General features: G+C 34.9%; 1 protein-coding gene across 2 annotated transcripts in view; it reads left to right on the top strand.

Moving 5' to 3' along the window:
- The window catches only part of LOC106110471 (papilin), a 78,397-nt gene that overhangs the window by 29,710 nt on the left and 21,230 nt on the right, over positions 1-27,457 (top strand). For both annotated transcript variants that reach the window (XM_013292313.1, XM_013292312.1), the window contains exons 2-14: positions 18,984-19,059; positions 23,987-24,165; positions 24,386-24,526; positions 24,595-24,745; positions 24,917-25,040; positions 25,150-25,230; positions 25,310-25,485; positions 25,698-25,830; positions 25,910-26,132; positions 26,203-26,323; positions 26,420-26,599; positions 26,720-26,896; positions 27,200-27,385. In XM_013292313.1, the coding sequence (XP_013147767.1) occupies positions 18,984-19,059; positions 23,987-24,165; positions 24,386-24,526; positions 24,595-24,745; positions 24,917-25,040; positions 25,150-25,230; positions 25,310-25,485; positions 25,698-25,830; positions 25,910-26,132; positions 26,203-26,323; positions 26,420-26,599; positions 26,720-26,896; positions 27,200-27,385 (1,948 nt within the window). The remainder of the gene's footprint in view (positions 1-18,983; positions 19,060-23,986; positions 24,166-24,385; positions 24,527-24,594; positions 24,746-24,916; positions 25,041-25,149; positions 25,231-25,309; positions 25,486-25,697; positions 25,831-25,909; positions 26,133-26,202; positions 26,324-26,419; positions 26,600-26,719; positions 26,897-27,199; positions 27,386-27,457) is intronic.

Genomic DNA, 27,457 nt, shown 5'->3' with positions numbered 1-27,457 from the left:
TCTTTCTAACGCCTTACAAGTCAACCGATATGACGTCTCTTTTCCGCATGCTTAGAGAGGGTTGCGTGCCGTGTGTGGATGTGTGAATTTAGGTTAGAGAGCACCCATATACGTCACCCCCTTGGAAATAATTCTTGCGTGCAGCGGAGTGTGTAACGCCCCACACGAAGGCATACGTTAGAAAACTTCCTGATAACTTCTGAATACCTGGTACACGAGTATGTGTAGAGATTAGAATTTGCTAAGCAAACGGTCTTTTTTCTAATACGCGTTATTTTTTCACATGTGTGTCTAAACAAAGTAGCTGATAAACACAACGTTAGAACCGAACCGCCTCAAGGTTATATCTCTAAACACAAGCTACAAGTTTACAATGTGTCCGATTAGACGAAAGAGATAACAAATATCTTGTCTCTTTCATACTGTTGTGGGGACACTACACACGTAGGTCATCTGTCAATAATCGTCGGTGTGTGAATTAGAGGTCAAAAAACTCGAGATTCAATGAGAGTACAATTTTAACCTTTATTTTACTCTTATTTACAATTGTATACATTAATTATCAAGTTAATTGAGGTATAAACCTAAAAAGTAATTAACTGAAAACAATAAACAACTTTTAAAGACCAAGAATGCAAAATAAACAAACATCTAAGCAGTTATAAAAAAAATTTCATCACTTCGTCAACAAGAATAAATTGAACGTTTATAAAATTACTTCTTAGCAGAGTTGGCGCTCTAATACTCTTGTTTAGAAATCTAACATTCGTCCGTTCTATGCTATCCTAGTACGCGCGTAGCGTTGAGCGAAACAAATGAGCGATTTGTACTAGAAAACAAAACTACACTTAGAATTAGAATCAAAACAGATTATTTTAAAAACTCAAAGCTTGTTTCTTTTGTTTGCAGCTAACGCACAGTTTTAACAGCAGCGCAGCGATCTTTCTAGCAAAAATTTAGACATCACGACATAAAAACAAACATAAAGTTCGCAATTAAATAAAAATAAAATTTATGTTTGTAGTTAATTTTGTAGCGGTTAGTAGATAGATAAATAAATAGATTTTTAGATTGGATTTGATTATACTAGTAATAGACAATTTTATTATACTACGTTTCTACACTTAAAATTATTTAATCCCAATGCAATACTCCGCATTAGTAAATAACTAGCGACAGATCAAAGAGCGCATAATTGGCAAATGGGGTGTAAATGCGATGGCGATATGGAGCGGACTTCCAGCCGCGAGCTGATAGCTGCCCTTCCGCCGCCCACCAGGCGCCTACGCCCAGGGACAACCCCCCTACCTCCCAGCACAACATCACCCCCTCAATCGCCCACAGTCACGTGTGTGGACCAGTTAATTCCAACGTTTATCGCATAAACCAGACCTGATTATGTTATGACCTAAAAACCCATAATATCATGTAAAAATTTAATTTTAGTTCTTATCAGCTAAAAAATATTTATTTTTAGCCTTAAATCAGACGTTTAAATCGCTTGTTTGTTGCTTTAACTAACTGTCGCAAACGACTCTGTCTGTGCGGAATTAAAAAAATAATAATTTATTAGTAACATGTGTTTCGAACTATGTTCTATATCTGTGCAATTAACGATACCTAGTAACAAACATCCATCCATCCATTATTCCAAACTTTCGTATTTAAAATATTAGTTAACATTAAGTAACAACATTACTACATATTTAAAATACTTTGTTGATAAAGTTCGACCGCGACCCACGTTCAACAAGTAACCTATCCAATAAGTTATGTTATCTTGGTACATTGTCTACTCATCTGCTGCGAGAAAGTGACGTAAGAGTGACGTAATTACTCGCTGTACAACATACAAATAAATATACGTTAAGTCGTGTGTAGGTGTGGCTTGGGGATGTTATTCCATGAAGGTGACACCTACCAGCGTAACGGCAACCACCAGGATAACATGAACACACACGAGGTATAATAAATGTACAGACAGTTATATTATGATGCGTATTTTTTTCTTTGTTTGTAAGTAGGAATATTTATTTATTGTCAAATAACACACGAAACATTTTTTATTGTGTAATTAATATTTCTCCGAATTTAAACTCTCACAATATATTCATTTACACCAAAAACTAACTAAAATCACATTCTCTCCTTACTTTTACCATAGAGGTAATACAGCATTATCTTTAAAACAAACATGCTATTATATTGAAATAAAATACTACAACTAAATACCTAAAACACGCAACACAAATAATTTCATTCCGATTTTTTATAAAGAACATGATATATGCATTAACTTAACAACGCTGTCTATTTTGGTGACTGTGAAAAAAGCGTTATTTTGTGACACGCTCGATTTCACCTTTGTTGGTGTAAGTAACATTTCCTTCTTAGAAGCCACTCGAGATCCCAAGAGGTTAGTTTTTTTGCTCCATACTGCATGTCATGTAGATGATAAAATATTCTCACATATAAGAGCTTAAACTTAAGCAATTATGTTTGAGCTTTCGCCCGCGACTCCGTTCGCGTGAGATTGAAAAAGACCAAACTGATTAGCCTATGTTTCGTCCAAGCTATCCTCTACATCTATGCCAAATTTCATCGAAATCCATTCAGCCGTTTAGGCTACAAACTCTAACAAACATCCATCCATCTAAACTTTCAATTATAATTTTAGTAAGTTATGATGGTAAAATTAAAGGTAAGTAAGTAAGTAAGTTGAAAGGAGTCGCCTGAACCAATTTTACACCAGGGCCACATAGCACTGAGCAGATATACCGCTTTGTTTTTTTAATTGGCATTACAACTATAACCAATATATTCAATTTAGAATACTGTGTCTCTTTCTTTCTTTTTTTTAATAATTTAAATCACTCTTCTTAGAAAATGTAAAAAGAGACAAAAGTAAATATCGTAATGCAAACAGGCAAAACCGACATGTCCTCATCAAACATTGATCACGGAACGCGAATGTTTGCTTATCTGAGCAGTTAATTGCTTTATTCTGTTCTTTGTCTTGGCTTCGCTTAATGAGTATTGAATGACATTTGCCTGTTGGTCTATTGGCCAAACTTTGTTTTGCAAATGTTTGACACTTTTCCAATTGGGCTTTTTCCGGTACTTATTTTTGCGACCGAAAAATCAAGCACTAGATTTCATACAAAATGTGAGAGATATATTTTCTCCTAGTTTGATATCTTTTACGGCATTGCGTTTAGGAATTTTGTTCTAGTAATATTAGTAATCAAAGATCTAAAATTATAAGAAAGTATTTCGATATTTCACTGTCGGCATGCCGGGTCAGAGGCCGAGCTACGCCCGCGCCGCCTACATTCGGATTAAAATAACTTAAAAGTTTTTCAACGTTTAACTAAAACTTTATTTAAAAGCTCCATCCTTAGAATGGTATTCGTCTATTTTTTTTAAGTCACATAAATAAGAGTCCGTTTACACTACCCTTAAGGAGCTTTTAAAAAGAATATTTTAGTTGTTAATTTTATTGTTGTTACTTTCTAAAAGATATAACATTATTTAGTTCAGCAAGACATAATAGACATGTCTTTAGTAATTACAAGAGTCACGTGCGAATAAAAACACCGAAGGTTTATAAAAAACAAATTGAATGCTATAACGCATGCGTGACTCATGACCTACCCTGCCCTCCTTGTACCGTACAATTCGATACGTAATCGGTGATGAGACGGCAGTTTATAAAGGTCTATATAAACTGGTTAATGGCAGGTAGCCGTCAGGTGAGTTACAGGACGCATGCGTCAGGTGACGCAACTAACTTCTATTAGGTTTTGCACTCCTGGTACTAGCCTGGCATCTTGCCACAGGTATGCTCCCAAAAGGTTGCCAGGGTGAGAGGATACCTGGTGACCCTGACCTTGACAGAGGCTACTCTGATAGCGCAAATAGGACTCTATAATATGAACGTTGGTTTGTTATTCTATATTAAGCCTTATTCTAAATACGTCAGGATTCAAAACTGAATGAAAATTGTAATACAAGCTTACTTTTACTTAATTACTTTGGCTGTAACATGTCCTGTAAGCTCTTGCCTTCTGTACATTAAAACTTATTTAATTATTATTACAGAGTAAAAGTTGAAAATAGAATAGATTTCTTAAGCATTTTTAATCTATGATAGAATTAAAATATTTAACGCTTTCTTGTGGTAGGTTATTACATGTAGTAATAAAAAGATCCAGTTTCTATAAGACTGGATTCGCTATAACCTGTTCACGACCAGAAACCTGTCAAATCACTGTTAGTTTCGTTTCTTAAGGCTTTGTTTACGTATTTCGGACCGCACACGGCAGACCCTCGGGGTTTATGTAAATCAGTTTTTATGATTACCTAGTAATGCTGTCCACTTTGATACAATTATTTGAAAAAAAAATTAAAAACAAACTGTTCCTAATTTGAAATTTGATTTCATTACGTTCCAATACTTCGTAATGACACATTTTTTTAACAGTTTTTAAGACATAATTTCGTTTAAGTCTTCAATAATAGGCATTATTTAATAATAAATGTTTTCTTTTATTAAATGTGATAAAATATATGATGGGTATCGAATATATTGTGGTCGGAGACGGTGACAAAGACATCCATTTGTATGGAAATTTTATATTATTACCTCATTTGTAGTCGGCGAGTATTGCCTTACCTAATATAGGTTCGGAAGTGATGTAACCAGATCTTTTTAATGTTGGTTTTTTGCATTTTAATATATTACTAAAATTGAATTAAAGCCACATATAAATATCAGTCAATTAACAACAGTATAAACAATATTGTTAAGATGTTTTAAACCATTCAGTATGTACAAAAAAAAAACGCATATTTAATGTCCATAAAATCTGATAATAATTTGATAATAGCTTTAATGTTTGTTTATCTAGAACCTTTGAAAATAAAACCCCGCCCATGAGGTCGTAAAAATAGAATGGGACCCCTGAGACCTCCGCAGCGAGGGCTATTCTTTACCCTTACATAAGAAACGTAGAGTTTATAAAAGTTTTTTGTAGAGATAGAATTAATTAAAGATTTAAAAGCCGCTTATTAAAATTAAGTATATTTATTCGTACCTAGAGATAGTTAACTTTAGGTTTAAACAGACATTTAATAATATTTGAATCAAAATTAAAAATGTACATTTATAACTTCAAAAATGTTTTAAACTTTGGAGTATGAAATTGGAGACCATTTATTAAGAAAACTAAGACCTCTTAAGGATTCTCTCTACCATCACTTCTCCACTATTAAAAAAAAATTATCGCAAAAATCGCTTAGGCTATATATTAATTTTAAAAAGGCTATGTCGTTAATCGTTAGGAATCATATTTTAGGCAACTGCTATAAACTCAATAGAGCCATAAATCTTTTTTATGGCATAACCGTCACAATTCAGAAATAGCGCTGGTGGTCACGTATTGACTAATAGATTTAATTCTAGTTAATTTTTATTGTTCTCTTGATGTTTTTTAATTCGTTAATTAAGAACACTATATCTAATTTATGACAGCCTAGTACCCGACACACGTTCCTGAAGAAAATATAATTGTTATTTTGATCGCACAACAAAATTGTAAATTGTCTGATGTCAATCCAACGTATAAAAATGTGATGGAACTGTTACCTTATCTAAAAGTGACGTCATTTTTAAACTATCTGAACCTCTATCAGCCGGTAGTGGGACACGCCCTAAATACATGTTTATCTCTGTCGTACTTATAATAGGAGGACAATAATTATGTGCAGGTGTTGCGACAGCGAAATCCCACGGTTACATAACCTCTAAATATCCCACGGAAACACGCTAATACAACCGAATCTTTTCTCAGTCGTTGAACTCATGTAGATTACAAAGATGAGTATCTCGTACAATATTGAGTTCGATGTCCGAGTCATTCATCTAAGACGGGGCGATACAAATTGATTAATGCCATCCATTTTGTCTAGATCGTAACACCCGTGACCTATCTAGATTCGGACCAATTAGATATGGCGCTTTTTATAGAAACAATTTGAAAAATTTAATTGTCACCAACTGGAAATACCAAGTCGTAATTTAAAATTGTTTCCAAGACGATTATTCGATTTTTTCTAGGATTATATCCAAATTATTGCGAAAATCTAACTCAAGGGTATTGTTTTCTTGGTTAATATTATTTTTTTAACCAGATTGAACGAAATTATTAGGCTTAGTTATATCTGGTTACTGTATTTAGGGCAACAATTAACTGTAACAACAGACGAGCCGTCGATCAAGCGAGCATGCGGTTCCGCGAACCACAAATAAAGCTATGTATAAACGTTGCTTTTACTTGGCTCTTTAGGACGCGTACACACTAAAAATTTTTGTTGTTCTATTTATGTGTGACAACTATTAAAAAAAAGTTTTAGTTTTTAAGTCAAAATCAAGATATGTAATAGTATCGATATTTGAATTACTTGAGTTAGGTTTTATTTTAATTATGGTCATTACTACATACCAATTAGATTTTGCTCGCGACTGCCTGAATGAAAAAAAAAATACGTAACTCACTGATAAGTTAGCTTAAAAATAGAATTTTTGAAATCAGTTCAGTAGTTTTTGAGTTATTCCATAAATCCAAAATTACATATCTTTCCTCTTTATAATATTAGTATAGATGTAAGTAGATAAAAAGTCATTTCCCGCTGTCTGTCTGTACCTATGTATATTTTTAATCTTTGAAACTACGCAACGGATTTTTGTAAAATAAATAGAGAAATACTATAATAAAAATTTCAGAGGTTTCTAATATGATATCGTAAATAAACACATTTTCATGTCCGGGCTCCGCTAGTGAAGTTATATTTATAGACTAGCTGTTCCAGTGCGATTTCATCAGTATAAAATTATTTTATTGTTTACATCTGTTAAATTGTCAATTGCAAATGTCAAAATGACATAACGTGACAAAACTTGGCAATCTTGCTTTCTTGATGTTGGCAGCAACTTATGATCTCTTTCCCACATTGGTTTTTATCCAAAATATGTACCGCCTAAGTTTAATGGCGTAAAAATATATAGCCTAAAGCATGACGTAAGTGTAGAGCTTTTCCTAAAATAAAGAATTATTCAAAATATGCTGTAATTGCTAAGATCTTAGGCAACAAAGAATTGCGAGTTTTCGCTTTATTATAATAGTATAAGTATGATTTCTATACTTCATTAAGTCACTAAACTATAAACAATTAGTAACAACAAGCATAAAACCTAATATAGTTAACTTAACAAACCCAGTTCTCAAGCATTAATTAGGTCTTAAAAGTTAAGACAATGTAGTCATAAAGTTCCGCATACTGTAAATTGGATCAGGGACGCGTTAACTCCAAATGGGACGAAGAGATATCAATTCGGACAATTTGACGAAAATGGACCCTGACATAAGATCCTTTCGAGACAGATTTAGATACAATTAAGGCTTTAACTGTCGTTTTATTTAACGTATTAATGTATGAGTCATTATTACGTATGTAGTTAAATTATTTTGTGTTTTCTCTTAATTGAAAATATGTTAAAAGTGCAATAATGGTATGATGGAATTAAATCTTTTGCATTGTATCTTGTGATAATAAATAAAAAGGGTTTTTGAAAAGTTTTATTGCCGGTTTCCCAGCTACATTTAACCATTCGTTAGTGTTTTTGGTTAAATAACTTTATGAAATGCGTTTCCGAAATACGTAACTATAGTTTTATTTCATTGTAACTTAGGTAAATCTAACACTAACGAATCACTAGGTAATTATACTTGCGAAATTTACATTGATGGATATTTGTTAGAGTTTTTAGCTTAAACGGCTGAAGGGATTTCGATAAAATTTGTCATAGATGTAGAGGATAGTCTGGAAGAAGACACAGGCTACTAATTTTTTTAATACCACGCGGACAGAGCCGCATGTGAAAGCTAGTGTTAACATAAATGGAAACTTCAGTAAACCAGCATTAATAATTTAATTTATGATTTTTTTATAGAGATCGTTAACATTTTTTTTTAATTTCTGTCCATCATTTGTAGGCTGTAGGTTTTGAATACTTTTAACCAGCCTACACAATAAGTCTACCAAATAAGATCGTTAGGTCTGAGTGTATTGGTTCATTCCTCTCGGTCTATGACCTGCATGACGTCATACATGACACATCGTGTTATTTCGGCTGGCAGTAATGTAATGAACTATTGCCGTAACTTTGCCGTTAAAAAGTTATTGCAGCTGGAGCTGAAATGTTTTCGGTTCGCAACAACTTTCCGTTTACTGCCCTTCCTTAATCTATACTATTATAATGAGGAAAGATTTGTACTTTTGTATGTATTGAAACAACTCAAAAACTACTGGGCCGATTTTAAAATTTCTTTTACCGTTCTAAAGATAAATTACTTATCTGTGGGTAACATAGGCTATATTTATTTTGATTATTTTTTTATTTCACGCGGACGAAGTCGCGTGCAACAGCTATTGCTTAATAATTCGATAAACTCTTGTGACTTAAATCTCGGGATAATTAAACTAGTTTTTTTAGTAGCATAATATAACTAGTATCTTTTTACAAATACGGTGTTTGACTTCGAATCATTCAATATTTGCAGCTTAATTTTAAATTTACTCCAATGAAGAGAGAGGTATTTTTATAGAAATAGTATTTTTTAATAGAAACAGTTGGACGTTTTTCACATTTGTTAGACTTTGTAGCCTAAATCAGTTCAGGATTTTGATGAAAATTGGTATAGATGTAAAGCCGACGCCGGCGAAAGCTAGTATCTATATAAAGTACCAAAATAAGTACAATAACTCGTATAAGAGTGATAAATCAACTTGACAGCACATCTCGTTGTGTGGGATCCTATTTAATATAATTTAACATCCTTGCCGTGTCCAGATTTAGACAGAAACGTGTGACAATGCGGCCGATCTCTCCAATGATAGCTATTTTAGCATTTCCCCGCTTTAGAAGCTCGGCGTCGGCGCTTTTACGTGAACCGCTAAGTTCCTTGTACTAAGATAATATCCGACGATTGTTCAAATTAAATCAAAAAATCTGCTCTAAACTAAATTCGTTGTATTCTTTATTACGTTCTAAATCATTGTTAAAACTCTTTAGTTCTCTGGAAATGCGATAAAACCAACTTTATAGTGAATTTGTTTTGCCGCTAAATGTTACGCGCAATAAAACAATGAGTAATGCTATAAAACTGAACGGATACAGTTTATCTTTGATAATGTCAGAAGAATCGTTTTCATTGGTACAGTCAGCTGCAAAAGTAAAAAACATTTATGTATGTACGTATTCGTCTATAGTAATTCGTAGACGGATTCGTGCATTCTCGTAACCGAAGGCGTATAAAAGTTTCTGACTATTGTAAATATGTACTCAATTATGCAGCTGACTGTACATCCCTCTTAATCGCGTAATCTAATGTTGCTACACACGACATTCAGCTTAAACACCTTAGAAAACCCTACCTAAAGGAACTAATGAATATTTTTGTTATATAATAAATTATTGAAATACTTTAAATTACTCTAAGAATACACTTCGATTTTCTTCGTTTTCGATAAACATCGATAATGTAGTGGTACATCACTAGCTTGTAGGTGCGTGAACTTCATGAGTCATTATGCAAATGATAAGAACTATTCGAGCGGCTCTAACGCCACTACAAAACAGTTATATCGATACGCTTTAGCGTTTTTAATTTTTATTTACATGTAAAATATTGTTTAAAAGTTTTTGGAACCATAGTGTTTACAGTTTCGGACAGTTTTTTGACGACGATTTGGAATCTTTTAGAATCAATGAACTACTGTTTATATCTGATACTAGCTGTTCCCGTGCGACTTCATCCGCACAAAATTATGAAAATTTTATTTTTACCGACTTCCCAAAAGAAGGAGGTACTCAATTCGTCTGTATGTTTTTTTTTATTGTGTCAAATTATCAATCGCAAATGTCAAAATGACATACTATGATGACAACCTTGCTTCCTTGATGTTGGCACCAACTTATTGACATTTTCCCACATTAAGGTTTTTACCCAAAATATTTACCCCTATGTTTAATGGCGTTAGAATATATAGCCTAAAGCGTGACGCAAGTGTAGGGCTTTCTATTAAAAAAAGAATTATTCAAAAATTAAAACTACTATGTTACGAACAAAAAATCTACTCAACACGTATTTTTACGTGATCCACGACTCTGTGGCACATTCCATACGTAACGTAAAAAACGTATACATTGCCCAAATGCCAAGTGTTAGTTTGATACCTATAAACAACATATCAAGGCCTAGTTTACCATTCGAATATTTAGGTAACGAAAGACGTTCACCTCTGTACCGTGGGCGAGTGCGTAGGAACACTAGATGTCTGGATACACTATCGATCGACGCCTAAAACGTACTGCCGGCCTATTAAAAGATCATAAACAAAAAAAACTATTTGTTTATACAATGGTTTTATTTAGAAATTGCTACTAATAGTTTCATATGCTTTTTAGGGAAGTTTTTGGAATCAATTGGTTTAAAATTAAAAAACCGCAATGATAAAATTAATGTCATTTTTACTGCGCCTTTTAGAGTTAACGAAAATCATATGATATATCATTAGTCTTCGAGTAGTTTTTAAGTTTGACATAGAAACTCAAAAACTACTTAATGTAACAACATTTCAATAATCTGTTCTATATTATGTAGGCTATGTAACGATATCCTGGAAGTTTTGTAAGTTAAAATGGAATAAACTACTCCATATATTTTAATATCTCAGTTTGCAACATTCTAGGCCTAACCAGACCAGAAATAAAATATCTCGGAATATTTATTGCAATAACCGGAGCAAGTTCATAGTGATGTTTATTTAGATTATTCAACAGCAAAATGCTGGGAGCATGTAAAAAATAAGTTTATTTTAACACCCGGGTTCTTAGCCTCGGATACTGACAGGCAGTTTAACTGATTTTATGTGTTGAGTTTCTGACTCACGCGATACTTTACGAACGGAGATATTTTTCACTGAATTGGAACATTTAAAACATGTTCTCGGTAAAAGGTTTATCTTTAACCGACACAAACCTCCATAAAACGATTATTGTCTTATAATAAAGAAATAATTATAGTTTGTAAGTATACAAAATGCATCCTTAAAGTATTGACGTTTTAAGATGTGATTTTCTCAATTTTTTACTATTTTTATTATAACACTAGCTGTTCCCGTGCGGTTTTTATATTTGTGATATGTTCAATTGCAAATGTCAAAATTTAAATGCACAAATGACAACCATGTCTACCTTGCTTCCTTGATGTTGGCAGCTTGTACTTTATGGTCCCTTTCCGACATGAAGGTTTTTTCAATTTATTCACACCCTAAGTTGAATAGCGTGAAAATATATAGCCTAAAGCGTGTTGTAAGTATAGGGTTTTTAATCAAAGAAAGAATTATTCAGAAATATGCTGTGATTGCTGACATCTTACGCCACGAAGTAGTGTCTGTTTACTGTTTACGCTTTATTATAACAGTATAGATAAAAGTATTGTTACGACATATTCAGATTTTAAGGTAAACAATAACTATTGTTTATTATTAACCGTTATTTTTCTTTAACTAATTCCTTACTTATGAACTGCATTTATTCTTACATAGTTTTTTTTATAACATAAGGTGGCAAACGAGCAAGCGGCCACTAGAATCCACCAAAATGGCGAAGCGACCGCTGCCTATAGACATCCGCAGATGCGTTGCCTACCCTTATACGACGGAGGAGGAGACGCACATAAAGAGGATATCCCTTTCCTATGCATCACATTAAGCAGAATCATCAGATCAGTTTAAGCAGAAATTTCGTTTCTAGCTAGTTAAATCCAGTACGCACATATGGCTATGTTAATTCTTAAATTAGGCTAAAACAATTTCGGCTGTCGGCTAGATTATTATTGCAGATGTTCAAGTATTTAGTGCTAGACTTTGTAGTGTGTTCAATTGACTTTAACTACTATAATAAACAATATGAACTAGCAACAGAATACTTCCCATGCTTGTTAACCTAAAAATGTTACTCAAGATTTTTTTTAACAAGTCGTCATTTTTATTTTTTAATTCTGTTAGCCGAAATAGCAAACTTTAGTCACATCATAGTTTAAGACTATAAGCGTGCGTCGTTCTTAGTCTATGGTTTATAACAATTGCTGTAAAAATCATTATAATTCTTGGCATAAACAAGTTAGCACTTAGCAATGGTATGGTTATAACATACGCTATCATCGACGCGTATTTTAGCGTTTTGAAGCATGCTAATGCTGCGCCCGCGTAGACGTGTCGGCGTCGCTAGTGATGCTCACGAGTCGATAAAAATATCGATATTAGATTATTTTGTTAACTAATCATTATTATACCGGTTTTTATTACGAATAACGAATATTGCTCTTTATGTACGTCTCCTTCTCCGTCGATTAAGAGTAGGCAACGCAACTACAAATGCGAAATTCTATGGGCAGCGATCGCTTCGCCATTTTAGCGGATTTAGGTGTCCGTTTGCCACCCTTTGTTATAAAAAAATATCATAATCATAGAAAAATTATACAGTTCTCTTGGTATTAGAATAACTTTCAGCGTTTACCTCTTGATAAACCGTAAAATTTAAAAGGACCGGTTACTAACAATCTAAAACTTTATGCTTTTCTTTTAGTTTGTTTACATAGTTATATTAGTTCTCCGAAGGTGTTACACAATCACAAACTGGTGATAATTTACACCTTGTTACCTTGACATCGATGGGAAGTTACGGTAAATCGTTACATCACTATTGATGAACGGAAGCTACGCGCGTGCCGCGCGGTCATCACACCGCGGTCTATGCTATTTGAATTTATTTTAATTTCAAACGTTCGCTACAAAACTCCGAAAAGCTTTGATCTTAACTTATCACACTTTTCGCAGAATAATACTTTTGTATATCGTGTCTTTTCAGAATAAAAGGTTCTTGAAAACCATTTGTCTTGTGATCTATGTTTGTTTTGTACTCGTAAAAGATATAAAGTATATATAACATATACATACAGAACTTTATTAATAGTAACGGAGGCCCAACTATAGTCCATTTTCCTTCCCATCCTTTTTCTTATAAGAAAATAATGGAAAGGGTACGAGTACTTGACGGTGCAGGGGACGTATAGGAAGGGTAAATATCCTCTTTATGTGCGTCTCCTCCGTAGATTAAGGCAACGCATCCGCTATTACGAATGTCTATGAGCAGCGGTCGCTTCGCCAGTTTGGCGGATTCAGTTGGCCGCTGCTCGTTTGCCACCTAATGTTATATAAAAAAGTATTATCTATAAAATAAACCAAAACTATGCGTTCTTCCAGACTATTCTCTACATCTATGCCTTCATAGAGATCCGTACAACAGTTTCTCTATAAAATTGAATGAACGGAACGGTTATAAACTTTACAAAGATCCATCTATCTATCTAAACTTTTGCGTTTACAATGTTAGTAAAAGATTCACATAAAATTTTGCGATATAACTATCCAATTGCCCCTAAATTAATACATTGACCTGAGAGAGTTGTTTTAACATAATTAGTGCATTTGTATGCTACTTCAGCATACAAAGAATACGTTTACTTATAAAAAAACAATAGCTCAAGACCCATAACATTATTCTACAATATTAATATTCGTAGTGCAGTCTTGTCGTCCAATGAAATTTATGATATTCCATTATTATCGCAGTGTCATAGTGATATAATGTAATCAACAATAACACGTTATTGCTCACTAGCTTTCGCCAACTCCGTTCGCGTCTCAAAAAGTAAGTATCCTAAGTGTTCTTCCAGACTACCCTCTAAATCTTTGCCAAATTTCATCGAGATCCGTCCAGCATTTTAGGCTACAAACACTAACAACATCCATCCAACTATTAAGTTGCTATTGTTCACATTTATAATAATAGTAATTTTAAAATATTTGGATTTGGCTCACGAGATTACCGCCATGTGGCGTATGAAATCGACTACCATTATTCCGATAGTCGTTTCGGCACACGGGCTGATAGCGAAGAGCTTCGACCAACACCTCAAGAAGCTCTCGCTAGACAGTTGGATTAAGGGCCCGATTCAAAAGGCGGTTATTTTAGAAACCGCACGACTAGTGAGGAGGTTCCTGTCTCTGCAGCCCTGACCACTGGTTGCTTGATTCATCGGATTCCGCAGCCGGTGGACTTCTATTTTTTTATATAATATGTTTTATTTTGTTATTTTTTTTTAAGAAAATCATGTGAAATATATTATATATAAAAATAAGAAAATAAAGATATGAGAAAGTAATTTATAATATTAGAATAGATTGGCTATATCCAAAGTAATTTTGCCAATTAACTATCTCACCCGTATGTTGAACACAAGTTAATTCAACCCAGTGTTGAACTCCATTTTAATTGTGACGGACATCTGTTACCGTTCGTCCGGGTATCGGGTTCCTTTCCCGCGGAACAAGCGTTTGCAATGTCAAGTTTGGATGACGTGACAGACATTTCGATCCGTTCACAAGTTTCAATTACATAGAGGCAATTAATTGATCTAAAAAAAAAAACAAGACAACGAATTGATAGAAGTTAACTTTTTTAGGTAATGGTAACTAGTTTAGTTAGTCGTCGAAAGTTATGCGACCCTGGTACCATCACTGGCATATATATTACTGAATTGGTCCCACTCAGAGTTTTTTAAGCACACTCCTTAGTGTGGATTTCTCTTACTAAATCTAGACTAAAGGTCTCCGACAGTAACAGTAATGACTCTGAGTGCGATAATTAGGGCCTTCTCATCGTTCATGGAGAAGAAAGGAAGGGAAAGTACATTAAGTTATGTCCAGCGCACAAACAACCTTAAGATTTAATAAGTTTAACTTGTTTTCATTTATTATTTGTGTGGTGACCCTAACATCTCTGACTACAACTTGTTTATTTGCAATGTTTACGCGACCGCTACCATCCGTTGTTCCCTTTGATTTACGCCTTTGTACTCGCCGAATGTTTACACTAACACGATGTTATCAAAGCTTATTTGCAAGACTACTGTACTGTGAAGCTAGAAATATTTTATATACGTTTTACAGATAAAGCTTGCGCACAACTTTGACTAAACTATCGCATAACTGTTTAGTCTCTCTTTGATTCCTATGTTCTTATAAAAAGGTGTGCACACTACTCGATTTTTATTTTACAACTAAACAGTTGAATCGGCTGCAAAACAATCGACAATCGCACAACATTTATGCGACGGTCTAGTCAAAGATATGCCCCGCTCCGAAATCAAATATTTTTTTTTTATATATGTACATAGTTACCATGAATATTAGTCAACATAAATCGTCGAATTGAATCATTAAATTAATTTTATATTCAAATCATGTAAGGATTTGCATCAGCCCGCAATTATTCAGGTTACATCAGCTTAGGCATCAACCTAAGACCTAACGCAGCGAGGAAGTTTTAATTTTAGGCAACTGTCGTGACTGTACTGCCTATGTTTAATACATAATATATTAATGAATGAACATGCGTAGTTTTTTAGGCATGATCATCCTGTTTACAGAGTTAATTATTTTAGCGAACAATCAAAGTTAACTGTGTGACAAAAATCTATACTATTATAATAAAGCGTAAACACACACTTCTTTGTTGCCTAAGATGCTAGCATATTACAGTCAGCAATTACAGCATGTTTTTGAATAATTCTTTTTTTAATAAAAAGCCTTACACTTACGTCACGCTTTGGGCTATATATTTTCACGCCATTAAACTTAGGGAGTACATATTTTGGATATAAACCCTAATGTCGGAAAGAGAACATACGATACGAGCTGTCAACATCAAGAAGTAAAATTGCCATAGTAAGGTAATTGATATTTTGACATTTGCAATTGATATTTTGATACATGTAAACAGTAAAATTATATTTTCAACATTTTATGCGGATGAAGTCGCACGGGAACAGCTAGTTCTTAATACAGCTCAATATTCTGCAAAAAAATAACAGCAAAATATTCTCAAAGAAACTTTATGTAATCCCAACTGACATTACTGATATTAATTGTTCTGTCGTCTTTTAAAACATAGTATTTCATAGTAAGGTTTCGCATAAACTTTTCTCTTAAAATAAACATAACTGTTAAATTAAATAAATATTTCCAATTAGTTTTAGCTACTAAAAGATATAATTGTCAATTTAAAGAATTAATCGGAATTTTCAAATTAAAAAACACCATAACGCCTCTTAATTGCCACTTACAAATCATAATTAAAAAAATAACCTCCAAAAGAAATTGGAAACGCGTTATTAGGTGTACATAAATGTCATTTTTATCGCGTACAGAAATACCGTGGAGGCATTACAAGCAGTAAAGACGACGATAATAGTATATTAATATGACATACGTATTTCTGACACAGCTTTTTGAAACGCTCGTATACAGCCTTGATAAAGGACCCGCAGTTATTTGTTAATAAGATAAGATCTTAACAAGAAAGATAAAATTCATTTCTTAAATGAATACGTTTCTAAAAACTCTTCTTGTAATACAACCTTCTAAAATCATTACTGGCATACTTATAAAAACATATTTGTCCTTGTTTTTTCAAAAGAAAAGCGGGACAACAATAATGCATTTAATATGTAACAGGATTCTGTATTTATACTTCAACATTCACTACTTATTTCTTACTAGCTTTTGCTCGTGACTTCGTCTGAGTGGAAATAGTCAAAACTATAGCCTATGTTACTCACAGATAATTACCTTTGTAATGATGAAAGAATTTTTAAAATCGACTCGGTAGTTTTTGCGTGAATCAAATACATAGAAAAATACAAATCTTTCCTCTTTATAATACTAGTATAGATAGCTGTTGCTTGCGAATTCATCCAGGTGAAATTTTTAAAGTAAAAAATATAGCCTATGTTACTCACTGATAACGTATATTTTTAACGGTGAAAGATTTTGTTTAAATCAGTCCAGTAGATTTTGAGTTATTTTAATACATACAAAAATCTAAAAATACAAATCTTTCCTTTTTATAATATTAGTAAAGATATAGAAGTATAGATGATTGGATATTAAGTAAGTAGTCTCGGAAGATATTTCATACACATCAATCTTAACTGTCAAATCCTGCTGTTTGAATGACATGCAATCGATAACGTAACGTCGTTTACTCTGTAAGATGACTTCATATTCCGCACATTTCTAAGTACTTTCAATGAGGAAATTAATGCGTTACTTTTACTAGTCAACTTAATTTCACCATATAACTAGTAATGACTACAGTTAAGAAGAAATCGATACCGTACCGGAGTACCGGTATTGCGGCGCATCACTAGATCAACGGCATACGCGTCCCATCTCTATGATATCTGTCAATGTCATTCAGAAGTATTTAGAATAAGGGCGTCATTCTGGCGGGATTCGGCAGACTGAGTATCGAAGTAAATTTACATTTTTACGATCACATTATAGTCTAATACTGCTAAACATCTTAGATTATATTTTTTTGTAAAATGCACTTACAAATGCTCCAGGATCCAGTCTGGGTTAAAAACCTTCAAGGAATTTAAATTATCAAGCGTATAATTAATTAATATCAATTCGTACTAAAACGGCACATCGACGCATCAAGATAAGACAGTAAGAGCGTACGCACACCTTAGACTAAACTATCGCACAACTGTGCGATTGTCGATTGTTACGCAGCAAATTCAACTGTTTAGTTGCACAACTAAAAATCTGCCAGTGTACTTCCATATAAGTTCATAGGAATCAAAGCGCGACTAAACAGTTGTGCGATAGTTTAGTTTCAGATGGGAGTTCTAACTCCTAAATATATCCGACGCAAAGAGTTATATGTTTTATGAGGTCTTAAAAGGATGTAACCCTTTTCGGCGTAGCTCGTCTGTCGACCGCTTTTACGGTCCTCCGGATAACATCTAAGTGCTGCTTTTAAAATTTTAATATCTGTTCTTTACGACATCTTGGCCACTATATTTTTGACATTATATCACGTGATTATGGTTAATTTAAGGATATTGCACTATATTAAAGCGTGTAATTAGCAAAAAACCGGTTTAAGAATGATTAAAAATGTTTTCGTTTTATACAGACTTGTAACCGACAAATTACATTTTATTCGATTAACAAAAATAAGGTAGGATGCAAAATGGTCATAGAATATAGATAACTGTATAGAATCTTACTAATATTATAATTGTGAATGATTCATGGATGTTTATTAGAGTTTGCCGCCTAAACGGCTGAACGGATCTCGATGATTTTTATAATTAGTCTGGAAGAAGACATAGCCTACTTACTCAATTCCACACGGACTGAATCGCTGGAGAAGGAAAGTGTATAAGAGAATATGATATTGTAAATTCATGTCTATATAAGCACGATATCGCTACGTCAAACTTGAGAAGGAAACTTTGAAGGGCGGGCCGATAAGAGGGCGCGGGTGTGCACTGAGTAAGCTTGTTGTGAGCGGATGTTGTGACTGTATACTTCTGAGGTTATGCACTGTTGATAACTTACATGATATTTAAAACATGTTTCTTGAACATTACTCATTTATAACTAGCTTTCGCCCGCGACTCCCTCCGCGTGGAATTAAAAAAAAAAACAAAAGTATGAACGTGTTCTTCCAGACTATCCTCTACTACTATGACAAATTTTATCGAGATCCTTTCAGCAGTTTAGGCTACAAAATCTACCAAACAACGATCCATTTAATCTTTCGCAATTATTATATAAATAAGATGTATAGATGCTACAATTATTTTCATAGTCGAAACATGCCTATTTTATTTCTTTTTTCATAGAATAAGTGAGAACTGAAAATTATTTGCTAGTATATTTTATTAATGTAAACACTTCGTAACTTACATGCTAATCGAATCCGTGTTTTGTTCCAGATCGCTGCTGCTAGCAGCCATCGTATTAAGTAATTATTTAGTTTGGACAGCAACAAGGCATCATCACACACACAATGTAAGTATAGTATTTATTTAATTATTTCGATGAACAAAATGTCGCTTATGTTAAGGTCGATTATATTTAGAGCGTGCGCACACCTGAAACTAAACTATCGCACAACTGTTTAGTCTTGCTTTGATTCCTATGATCTTATATGGAGGTGCGCCCACTACTCGATTTTTGACCGACTTCCCATAAGGAGGTTCTCAATTCGTCTGTATGTTTTTTTTTGTTCTAAACAATTGAATTAGCTTCGAAACAATCTACAATCGTTTAGTGAAAGGAGTGCGCCAGCTCTTAGTATTGTTCATTAGAAGTAAAAAAGCCTCTTAATTGACGTAACACCAATCATACACTGTATGTTTAAGTTGTCTAGAAATCGTTGTTTAATCTAAATAGTTGTTTTCAAGAATATTTTCAACAAAAGCTAACACAAGCCGAGCCAGCTCAGTAGCTGTCAGTAGGCACAAGGCAAGACATTATCTCTGCGACGCCGGAAAGTTAATTTATTGCAGGAAGACGCAGTGGACGCTAAATCCAGACAGGGATGCCTCATTTACAAAGATGGCAAATGTAGATTAACTTCAACTACGTTTTTTGTGATCTAGTAATTAAATCACTATTTCGTTGGGTCTTAAATTCTTGTTTTTTCCCCTAAAAAATTACGTTTTTTTTACTTTTCTTTCCCTCCATCTTAAAAATTACTTTAATCCATTTTGACTTATGAAGTTACATTTTTAATTACAATTGTTAAAACGTTATTTATGAACACCTAATAGGAATTTTTACATACACATTATACAGATGGTATAATTTAATTTAATTTTAGTTGTTATTTTTGTCAGCCCTGCATCAAACATAGTATTTCACAAGTCCACGCTGCTATTGACCGCGCGGCCCTTGACTTTGACCGGCGCAGCGCCATCTAGCGGCGGATAGCGGACGCTTGATCGATTAACATCGGACAATGGTCTATTTAATGTGGATGATTGAGCAATCTTCTTAAAACACTCATTTAATATCACAAAACAATAAGAAACTCAATTTACCGCACAGCTTCTCGACTCAGGGTCGAGAATGTTATTATATATCTTCATTGAACTTAGACATTTCTCTCTTTGAATAGGCAAAGTTTGTAACTAAGAACAACATAGAGAACAGTGTAAAGTTACTTCTATTGTTTATTGACATTTTGTAGGTTTGACTTAAAGCCTTATCTAGATCGTAATTTTAGATAGTAAAATAAGGAAGCAATTAGTAGTTATTTTCATCTTTCACATATCATGATTTTTGTATGTATTTGATTCACGCCAAAACTACTGGACCGATTTAAAAAATTCATTCACCAATAGACAGATAATTTATCAGAGAGTAACATAGGTATATTTTGTATTAATTATTAATATCACGCGGGCGAAGTCGCGAGCAACAACTATTCATTAGTATTGTTTTGTAAATTATTTCGAGATATAATTTCTTCCCTTTTCATTTTACAGATCCTTTCCGTAATAGACTAAAGTAGAGAAAAATAGGTTTTTTTTTCTAATAAAAGCCCGTCGAGAACGGTAGATTCTAATCTACCGGTCTTGCCTTTTTTCGCTGGTTATTTTATTATTTTAAAACAACAAAAGAGTATTTTGATTCCTTGGAATTTGAAATATGCGTCATAACGTTACGTTACTGAGGTGCGTTACTTTCGATTTCATCGGTCCGCGAGATGGCGCTGCGTGAGATCATTGCCAGACATCATTACATTATAGATTCTATGATAGGGTTGAACAATCGACGAAGAGTTTATACTAAAATAAAATTGTATTCAATTAGTTCTAGTTTTCCAAAATTAACTCGCAACTCCCTCTCAAAATTATTCTTACACCTCATTATTCTTAAATTTTGATTTCCATTAACACTTTTGTTAACTTTTTAACTATTTTTGATGTATTCTGTATTCTTAAAAATTATTTGTTAATCTGTGCTATCTATCAATACATTTACATTTACATCTTTATTTAAAACAACAATATTGTTAGGAAAATAACTAATCTAACACTTTACTACTTATTGTCTTTTAATTTATAGTATATTTTTTTAACAACTATGAAAATCAATCTTGATCAAAATATAAAAATGAAAATTTTAAACGTTAACAAAATATGCTTTTATAATCGACAACCCTAATGATATCAATTGAAAAAGCATGTGAACTGTTTAAATGTAATTAGTCAAGGCGCCAGCCTGTTACTAGTCAACGACAGGCAATAGTCAGTCATACATAGTCACAGAAAGTCACAAATACAGCACTATTTCGGGAGTCACGATCACTTGGGCGGCACGCGAGACCGTAACGGGCCAATTTATGAGGTTCTTGTCTCGAAATACATTTAAACTACGACGTTTTGGCAATTAATTTTATGAAGTTTCAAATTGCTGATTTATTGATTTGTACACTTAAAAGTTTTTACATTATCTATGGTATGAGATGGAACAATTTTCTTATTACCTGTCTATGCTTTTTTATTATCTTGGTACTTAACTTCGATATATTAACATTTAACAAGGCTAAGAACACACATGGAAGTAACTGGCATATGTTTTTTTTTTATAATAATAGGTGGCAAACGAACAAGCGACCACCTGAATCCACCGAAATGGAAAGCGACTGCTGCCCATAAACATCCGCAATTGCAGATGCGTTGTCTACCCTTAATTGACGGAGGAGGAGACGCACACAAAGAGGAAATTTCCTCTTCCTATGTGTCCCCTCCATCGTCAAATCCACTTTTCTTTTCCATCATTTCCTCTTAAGAAAAGAATGGAAAGGAAAAGGGACTAAAATTAGGCCTCCGGCTGTATTTCTGCCTTAATGGTAAAATGAACACGTTGATGTACAATATTCTATCAACACACATCTGAAAGTGATTTGAAATAAACTTTCAGAGATCTTTTATTGATTCAGTCAACACGTGAAATAATTACAAGTGAATTGTAATGCATTAATCTTTAGGGTTTTTTGTTTTCTACACTCAATTTTTAAGACTAACTATAAATCATACTTCATACTGATATTATAACTGCGAAAGTTAAGATGGATAGATGTTTGTTAGAGTTTGTAGCCTAAACGGTTGAACGGAATTCAATGAATTTTGGTACAGTATAGGGTAGTCTGGAAGAACGAATAGTTGCCTATATTTTGTTATTTTTTAATTCCACGCGGGCGAAAGCTAGTTTACTTGTAAATCTTTTAATAGTTGAGAATATCAATAAACTTCTTTAGCTTTTGAAGCTTTAGGGGTCATTTAACTCTGAGTTCGATAGTTAGTGTTGCATTATAATCTGTACGATACCGCGGTATCGTCTGTATATGAAGAGAGTTGAAATGTCTGTTATTATAAGCGATGCAGTAGTGGTCGGTCGTTGCAACACTCTTGACAACCTCCGCGCCCGACGCTGCTTGTTTATCTAAACAACATAGACTTAAAAGCTCGCGTGGACGGTTCCCGTGGTGATCGGTATTTTGTATAAGCTGTGTCGACATTGATAAATATTTTGTAAAGCAATAACTAAAAATGAAATACATATACTAAAATTAAAAAATAGTATTCACATCGATGTAAATTAGAACGACTTTTGATGCTAAATCACCTTGGAGGTGGTACTTCCGCACCAGGTGCTAGGTTTTTCAAAGACTTCAAAGAAAATATTATAGTAAAAAAATTGTAATGTAATTGTTGTTAGTATTTTTACGCTCTATGTAAGCCCATCTTTACTTTAACGATTAGAAACTTCTCAGTCAACGTCCTATAAAGGGCTCGTGCGCGATTGAATTAAACCAACATCCAAGTCCACATGTCAAGAGCTGGGAAACTTTCTTTATTTTTTGCTTCGTTACGCCTACCATTTTATGAATAGCAATTATTTGCAAGTTAAACTTCGTTTAAGGTTATATGAAATATTGATTTGTAAATTGACTCTACAAATCCATAAACATTGAATACGGAAGTAATTTCTTGTGCCTTTCGAAATCACTGAAACAGTCATGATTCGTGTTTGTTTATTTTGTTTCATATTTAACTTGAACATTAGTTATTGATAGAGTGAAGTACGCAGTAACTTTGCAAAATACTTTATTAAGTTTTCTCAGACAAAAAAAAATGTGTCAGACAAAACGTAATGTGTATTTGTACTCCAAGTAAGTTACCGTTATGTTATAACTATTAACTATTACTAAATAGTTTAAATGTAAATATATCAATTTGATCTTTTATTGTCTTAAATAATTCAGATTACATTCGATGTTGTAAAAATTGATGCAATCAACTTTAATACGTTTAAATTGGAAATATTCTAACGGTGTACCTACAATAAGTGCATCTGTGGGAAAATATTTCCAAAGGCAATCATAGTTTTTATTACGTATCTATATTTGGAGGTTATGATGCAATGTGATGGTAGAGTTATAATTACCTTCATTTAATTATTATGGTTTTAAATTAATTGGAAAGTATAATTCTAAGACAAGGTTGCTTTGATGGAAGCTTTTCCGTCTGACAGCCGCGCCTATAGTCAATTAATAAGTATAAAAACCTTAAGCCGTCCCTTAATGTAAAATGTAAGTCTCTAGTAGATCATTTACACTAACAGCCTTACAAATAAACGTGGTATAAAGTTTAACTTAGGAATAACTAAACTGAGTAAAATCAGATATTAGTACACATTTTAGTACAAAATTTGCTTATATTCAGTTTATTCCTAAATTTAACTTTATGCCGCGTTTATTTGTAAGGCTGTAAAAGTTTACCATGGCGATTCCAGCACATAACAAACTGCCAAAATCGTTTGTCGCCCATTCCAAGCCTAACATATAAAACCTTTTTGGTTTAATTTGAATGAATGGTATTATATTTGTGGCTTCTATTAGTAAACGTGTCTTATATTGGTGCAGCTATCCCGTCACCGCAGCAGGCACAGGCGGCAGGGCGCTGGGCTGTATCTGCCTGCTTCCTACGTGCTGCCCGGAGGCGAAGGCAGCGGTGCGTGGGGTGAATGGGGCGAGGTGAGCGCCTGCTCGCGGACATGCGGCGGCGGTGTAGCCAGCCAGAAGAGAATATGTCTTGAAGTCAGGTTAGTACAGACCCCCGACTGATCACTCCACGCTACTGTAACGCTTATTTACTTTATCTTTGAAGACATCTTGAAGAATTAATAATATTCTAGCTTATTTCGTCCTCCATATCAATCCACATATCTTCCATCGACTCAGTCGTCACACTCTTCTTGACCATGTAATATCTCACGAGAATCTTTATTCCTCACTAATTATACGATATTTCTTTAATCCTAGTCCTGAAGGTCAACCGCTCTGCACGGGTGGCGATACCAAGTACCTCTCATGTGAGACACAGGACTGCCCCGAAGTCGGGGATTTCCGCGCGGAGCAGTGCGCTGAGTACGACGACATCGCCTTCAGGGGCATCAAATATAAGTATGTATTTTTCTGCCATATTAGTAATCCTTTTTTGACAATACCATTATTTAGCGTATTGGTTACAGATGGCTGCCATACACGAACGCCCCAAACCCGTGCGAGCTGAACTGCATGCCGCGCGGAGAGCGGTTCTACTTCCGACAGAAGATCAAGGTGGTGGACGGCACCAGATGCACAGACGAGTCTTTCGACGTCTGCGTCAATGGAACCTGTCAGGTATTAAGCAATTTGTTGGAATTAAGATGATTCTCCCCTTTGGGAGACATTCTCGAGTCTGATGTGAGACGACCCGGAAATAAATCAACTACCCAAAGTACCTAAAGAGCGTTTTGTAAACACGCAACTCTGGTATCTCGTAACTGTACAGTTTATTTATATTTTTTACAGCCGGTAGGTTGCGATATGATGCTAGGGTCTAACGCACGCGAGGACAAGTGTCGCGAGTGCCGCGGAAATGGCACAAACTGCCGGACCATCGCTGGGCGCATAGACAACCCTGACCTCAGGAAAGGTAAATGTTTACTTATAAAATTCACAGCAAGTCTGTACGATTTTCCAATGTATTCTACGTAGTTTTACCACTTATATCATAAGAACAATAACAAGTCTTTAATTTTCAGGTTATAACGACGTCCTGCTAATACCGCAAGGTTCGACAAGCATTTACATTACAGAAGTGCGAGCATCAAATAATTACTTAGGTAAGAATAAGAAAAAAAAGACCGGTACATGCAGAATTACTTTTTCTACCATTCTTTCAAAAACCTCTTTTCATTATAGCCTTAAGATCGAAGCAAGACAATGTATATTACCTAAACGGGGAGTACCACATCGACTTCCCTCGCAGTCTTATGATAGCTGGTGCCACCTGGCACTACGAGCGCAGCCAGCAAGGCTTCGCCGCGCCCGACAAACTGCGCTGCCTCGGACCCACGACTGAACCTTTGTACCTCTCGGTTAGTATGAATAAAATATCTCTATTGTTATGTATATCTTGTCTGTCTGTCTCTGGAACAGCTGCGCCGATTTTTACTCTATTTTTTTTTTTAATTTCGTGCCAACAAAGTCGCCGGCAACCGCTAGTCACCAATTAATTGAACTCCATTCATTTGTTTAGTTTTCTTGTCTTTTGCTTTCACTTTTACACTTGTCACTCTTTTGCTCTCAGTTGCTGTTACAAGACGAAAATGTGGGAGTCGAGTATGAATACAGCCTGCCTGCCGCACTAGCGCCTCCACCGAACCAAGAGTACAATTGGGTATTCCGTGATTTCTCCCCCTGCAGCGCCACATGCGGCGGAGGTATGAAACTCGTAAACTAACGTTGGTTCAAATTATCTATTGTTTAAAACTATGGAGTCTAAATTGGTATCCTCTTTAGGAACTCAGAGTCGGCAAGTAAGTTGTCGGTCGAGAGAGGAACTAGAGATAGTGGAGGACAGTTTGTGTGACTCCGGCCTCAAGCCAGTCACCAACCAGACCTGCAATACTGACCCCTGCCCGCCGCGCTGGGTGGAAGAACCCTGGGGTCCTTGCTCCAAGCCATGCGGGGCAGGTGGTACTAGGTCCAGACAAGTCTACTGTCAGAAAATCATCGTTAATGGGTAAACTTATATCAATTAATAATTATAAAAGAATTTATGTCTATGATTTATGACACTCTAATTCTTTCAGGCTGCTGTCCATAGTAGCGGACAAGGAGTGCTTCGACCTGCTGGGCTCCAAGCCTGAGCTGTACCAGGAATGCAACAGGAACGCCACCTGCCCCACTTGGTTCACTGGACCTTGGAAACCGGTACATAATACATATATAAAATAAATATATTCACAATTTTATTTAAAAACCTTTTTTCGAATGTTTTTTTTTTACGAATTTATTAAATTTGTACAGTGCGACAAACTATGCGACGAAGGCAAACAGACGCGGGATGTGGTGTGCCATCAGAAGGTCAACGGTAAAGTGGAAGTATTTGATGACGCGATGTGCGAAGATGAGAAGCCGGCCACAGAGCAGAGCTGCATGCTGCGGCCCTGCGATGGAGTCGACTGGGTGCTCTCCGACTGGTCTGGGGTGAGTACCATTCTTACAAACTTGTGTTTCCAAAGTTGATTGGAAGTTCCGACAGAGATGGACTAAATACATTACAAATCTACTACTTAAGTTTTAATTCCAGTTTTATTTGTATTTCAGTGCGACACGTGTACATCTACAGTGCGCTCGCGCGTGGCTCACTGCGCCACCAGCATGCACAAAGTGGTGAACTCCAGCTTCTGCTCGTACCACCCAGCGCCGGTGCTGGAGGAGCCCTGCGACCGCACCAAACTGCCCTCCTGCCAGCTCTTGTGGTACGCCACTCAGTGGAGCAAGGCAAGTTGACAAATTACGAAAGACTTAGTAGCTTAGACAGCTTGTCTTTTGCTTGTTTAATCGCTAATGGTGTACTCAGTCATTTAATGATTACATAAACATTCGCTTATTCTAGTTTTCTATTACTAATAAATTATATAAATGTAAACCCATGATGATAATAAAACTTAACGCTTCTTTTAGCGTTTTTGAAAACAGTGCAGCAGCAAGAGCTTTAACTATAGGTATTTGTTAGGTATGCCTTATGCCTCAAGGAAATGTAATCTTTCGAGTCCGATATAATTGGAAAAATGTTTGTTCCAGTGTTCAGTGGAATGCGGGAAAGGTATCCAAAGCCGGCGGGTGTTCTGCGGTCTGTTTGATGGCGCGTCAGTGATCAAGGTGGACGACGAACGCTGCGACAGCAAACTGCGCTACAACGATAGCAAGCCCTGCGAAGTGCCTTCGGAGAAATGCGATGCCAAGTGGTACGCCGGACCATGGTCGACAGTAAGCCACTCCCTTTATTTATTAAGCGTTTTATGGAAATTTAATTATTACAGTTTACGGATATAACTATAT

The sequence above is a fragment of the Papilio polytes genome, unplaced genomic scaffold (genome assembly GCF_000836215.1).
Source record: "Papilio polytes unplaced genomic scaffold, Ppol_1.0 DF820622.1, whole genome shotgun sequence".
NCBI classification, from domain to species: domain Eukaryota; kingdom Metazoa; phylum Arthropoda; class Insecta; order Lepidoptera; family Papilionidae; genus Papilio; species Papilio polytes.
The sequence above is the reverse complement of the archived record's forward strand: the minus strand, read 5'-3'. Positions and strand labels throughout refer to the sequence as shown.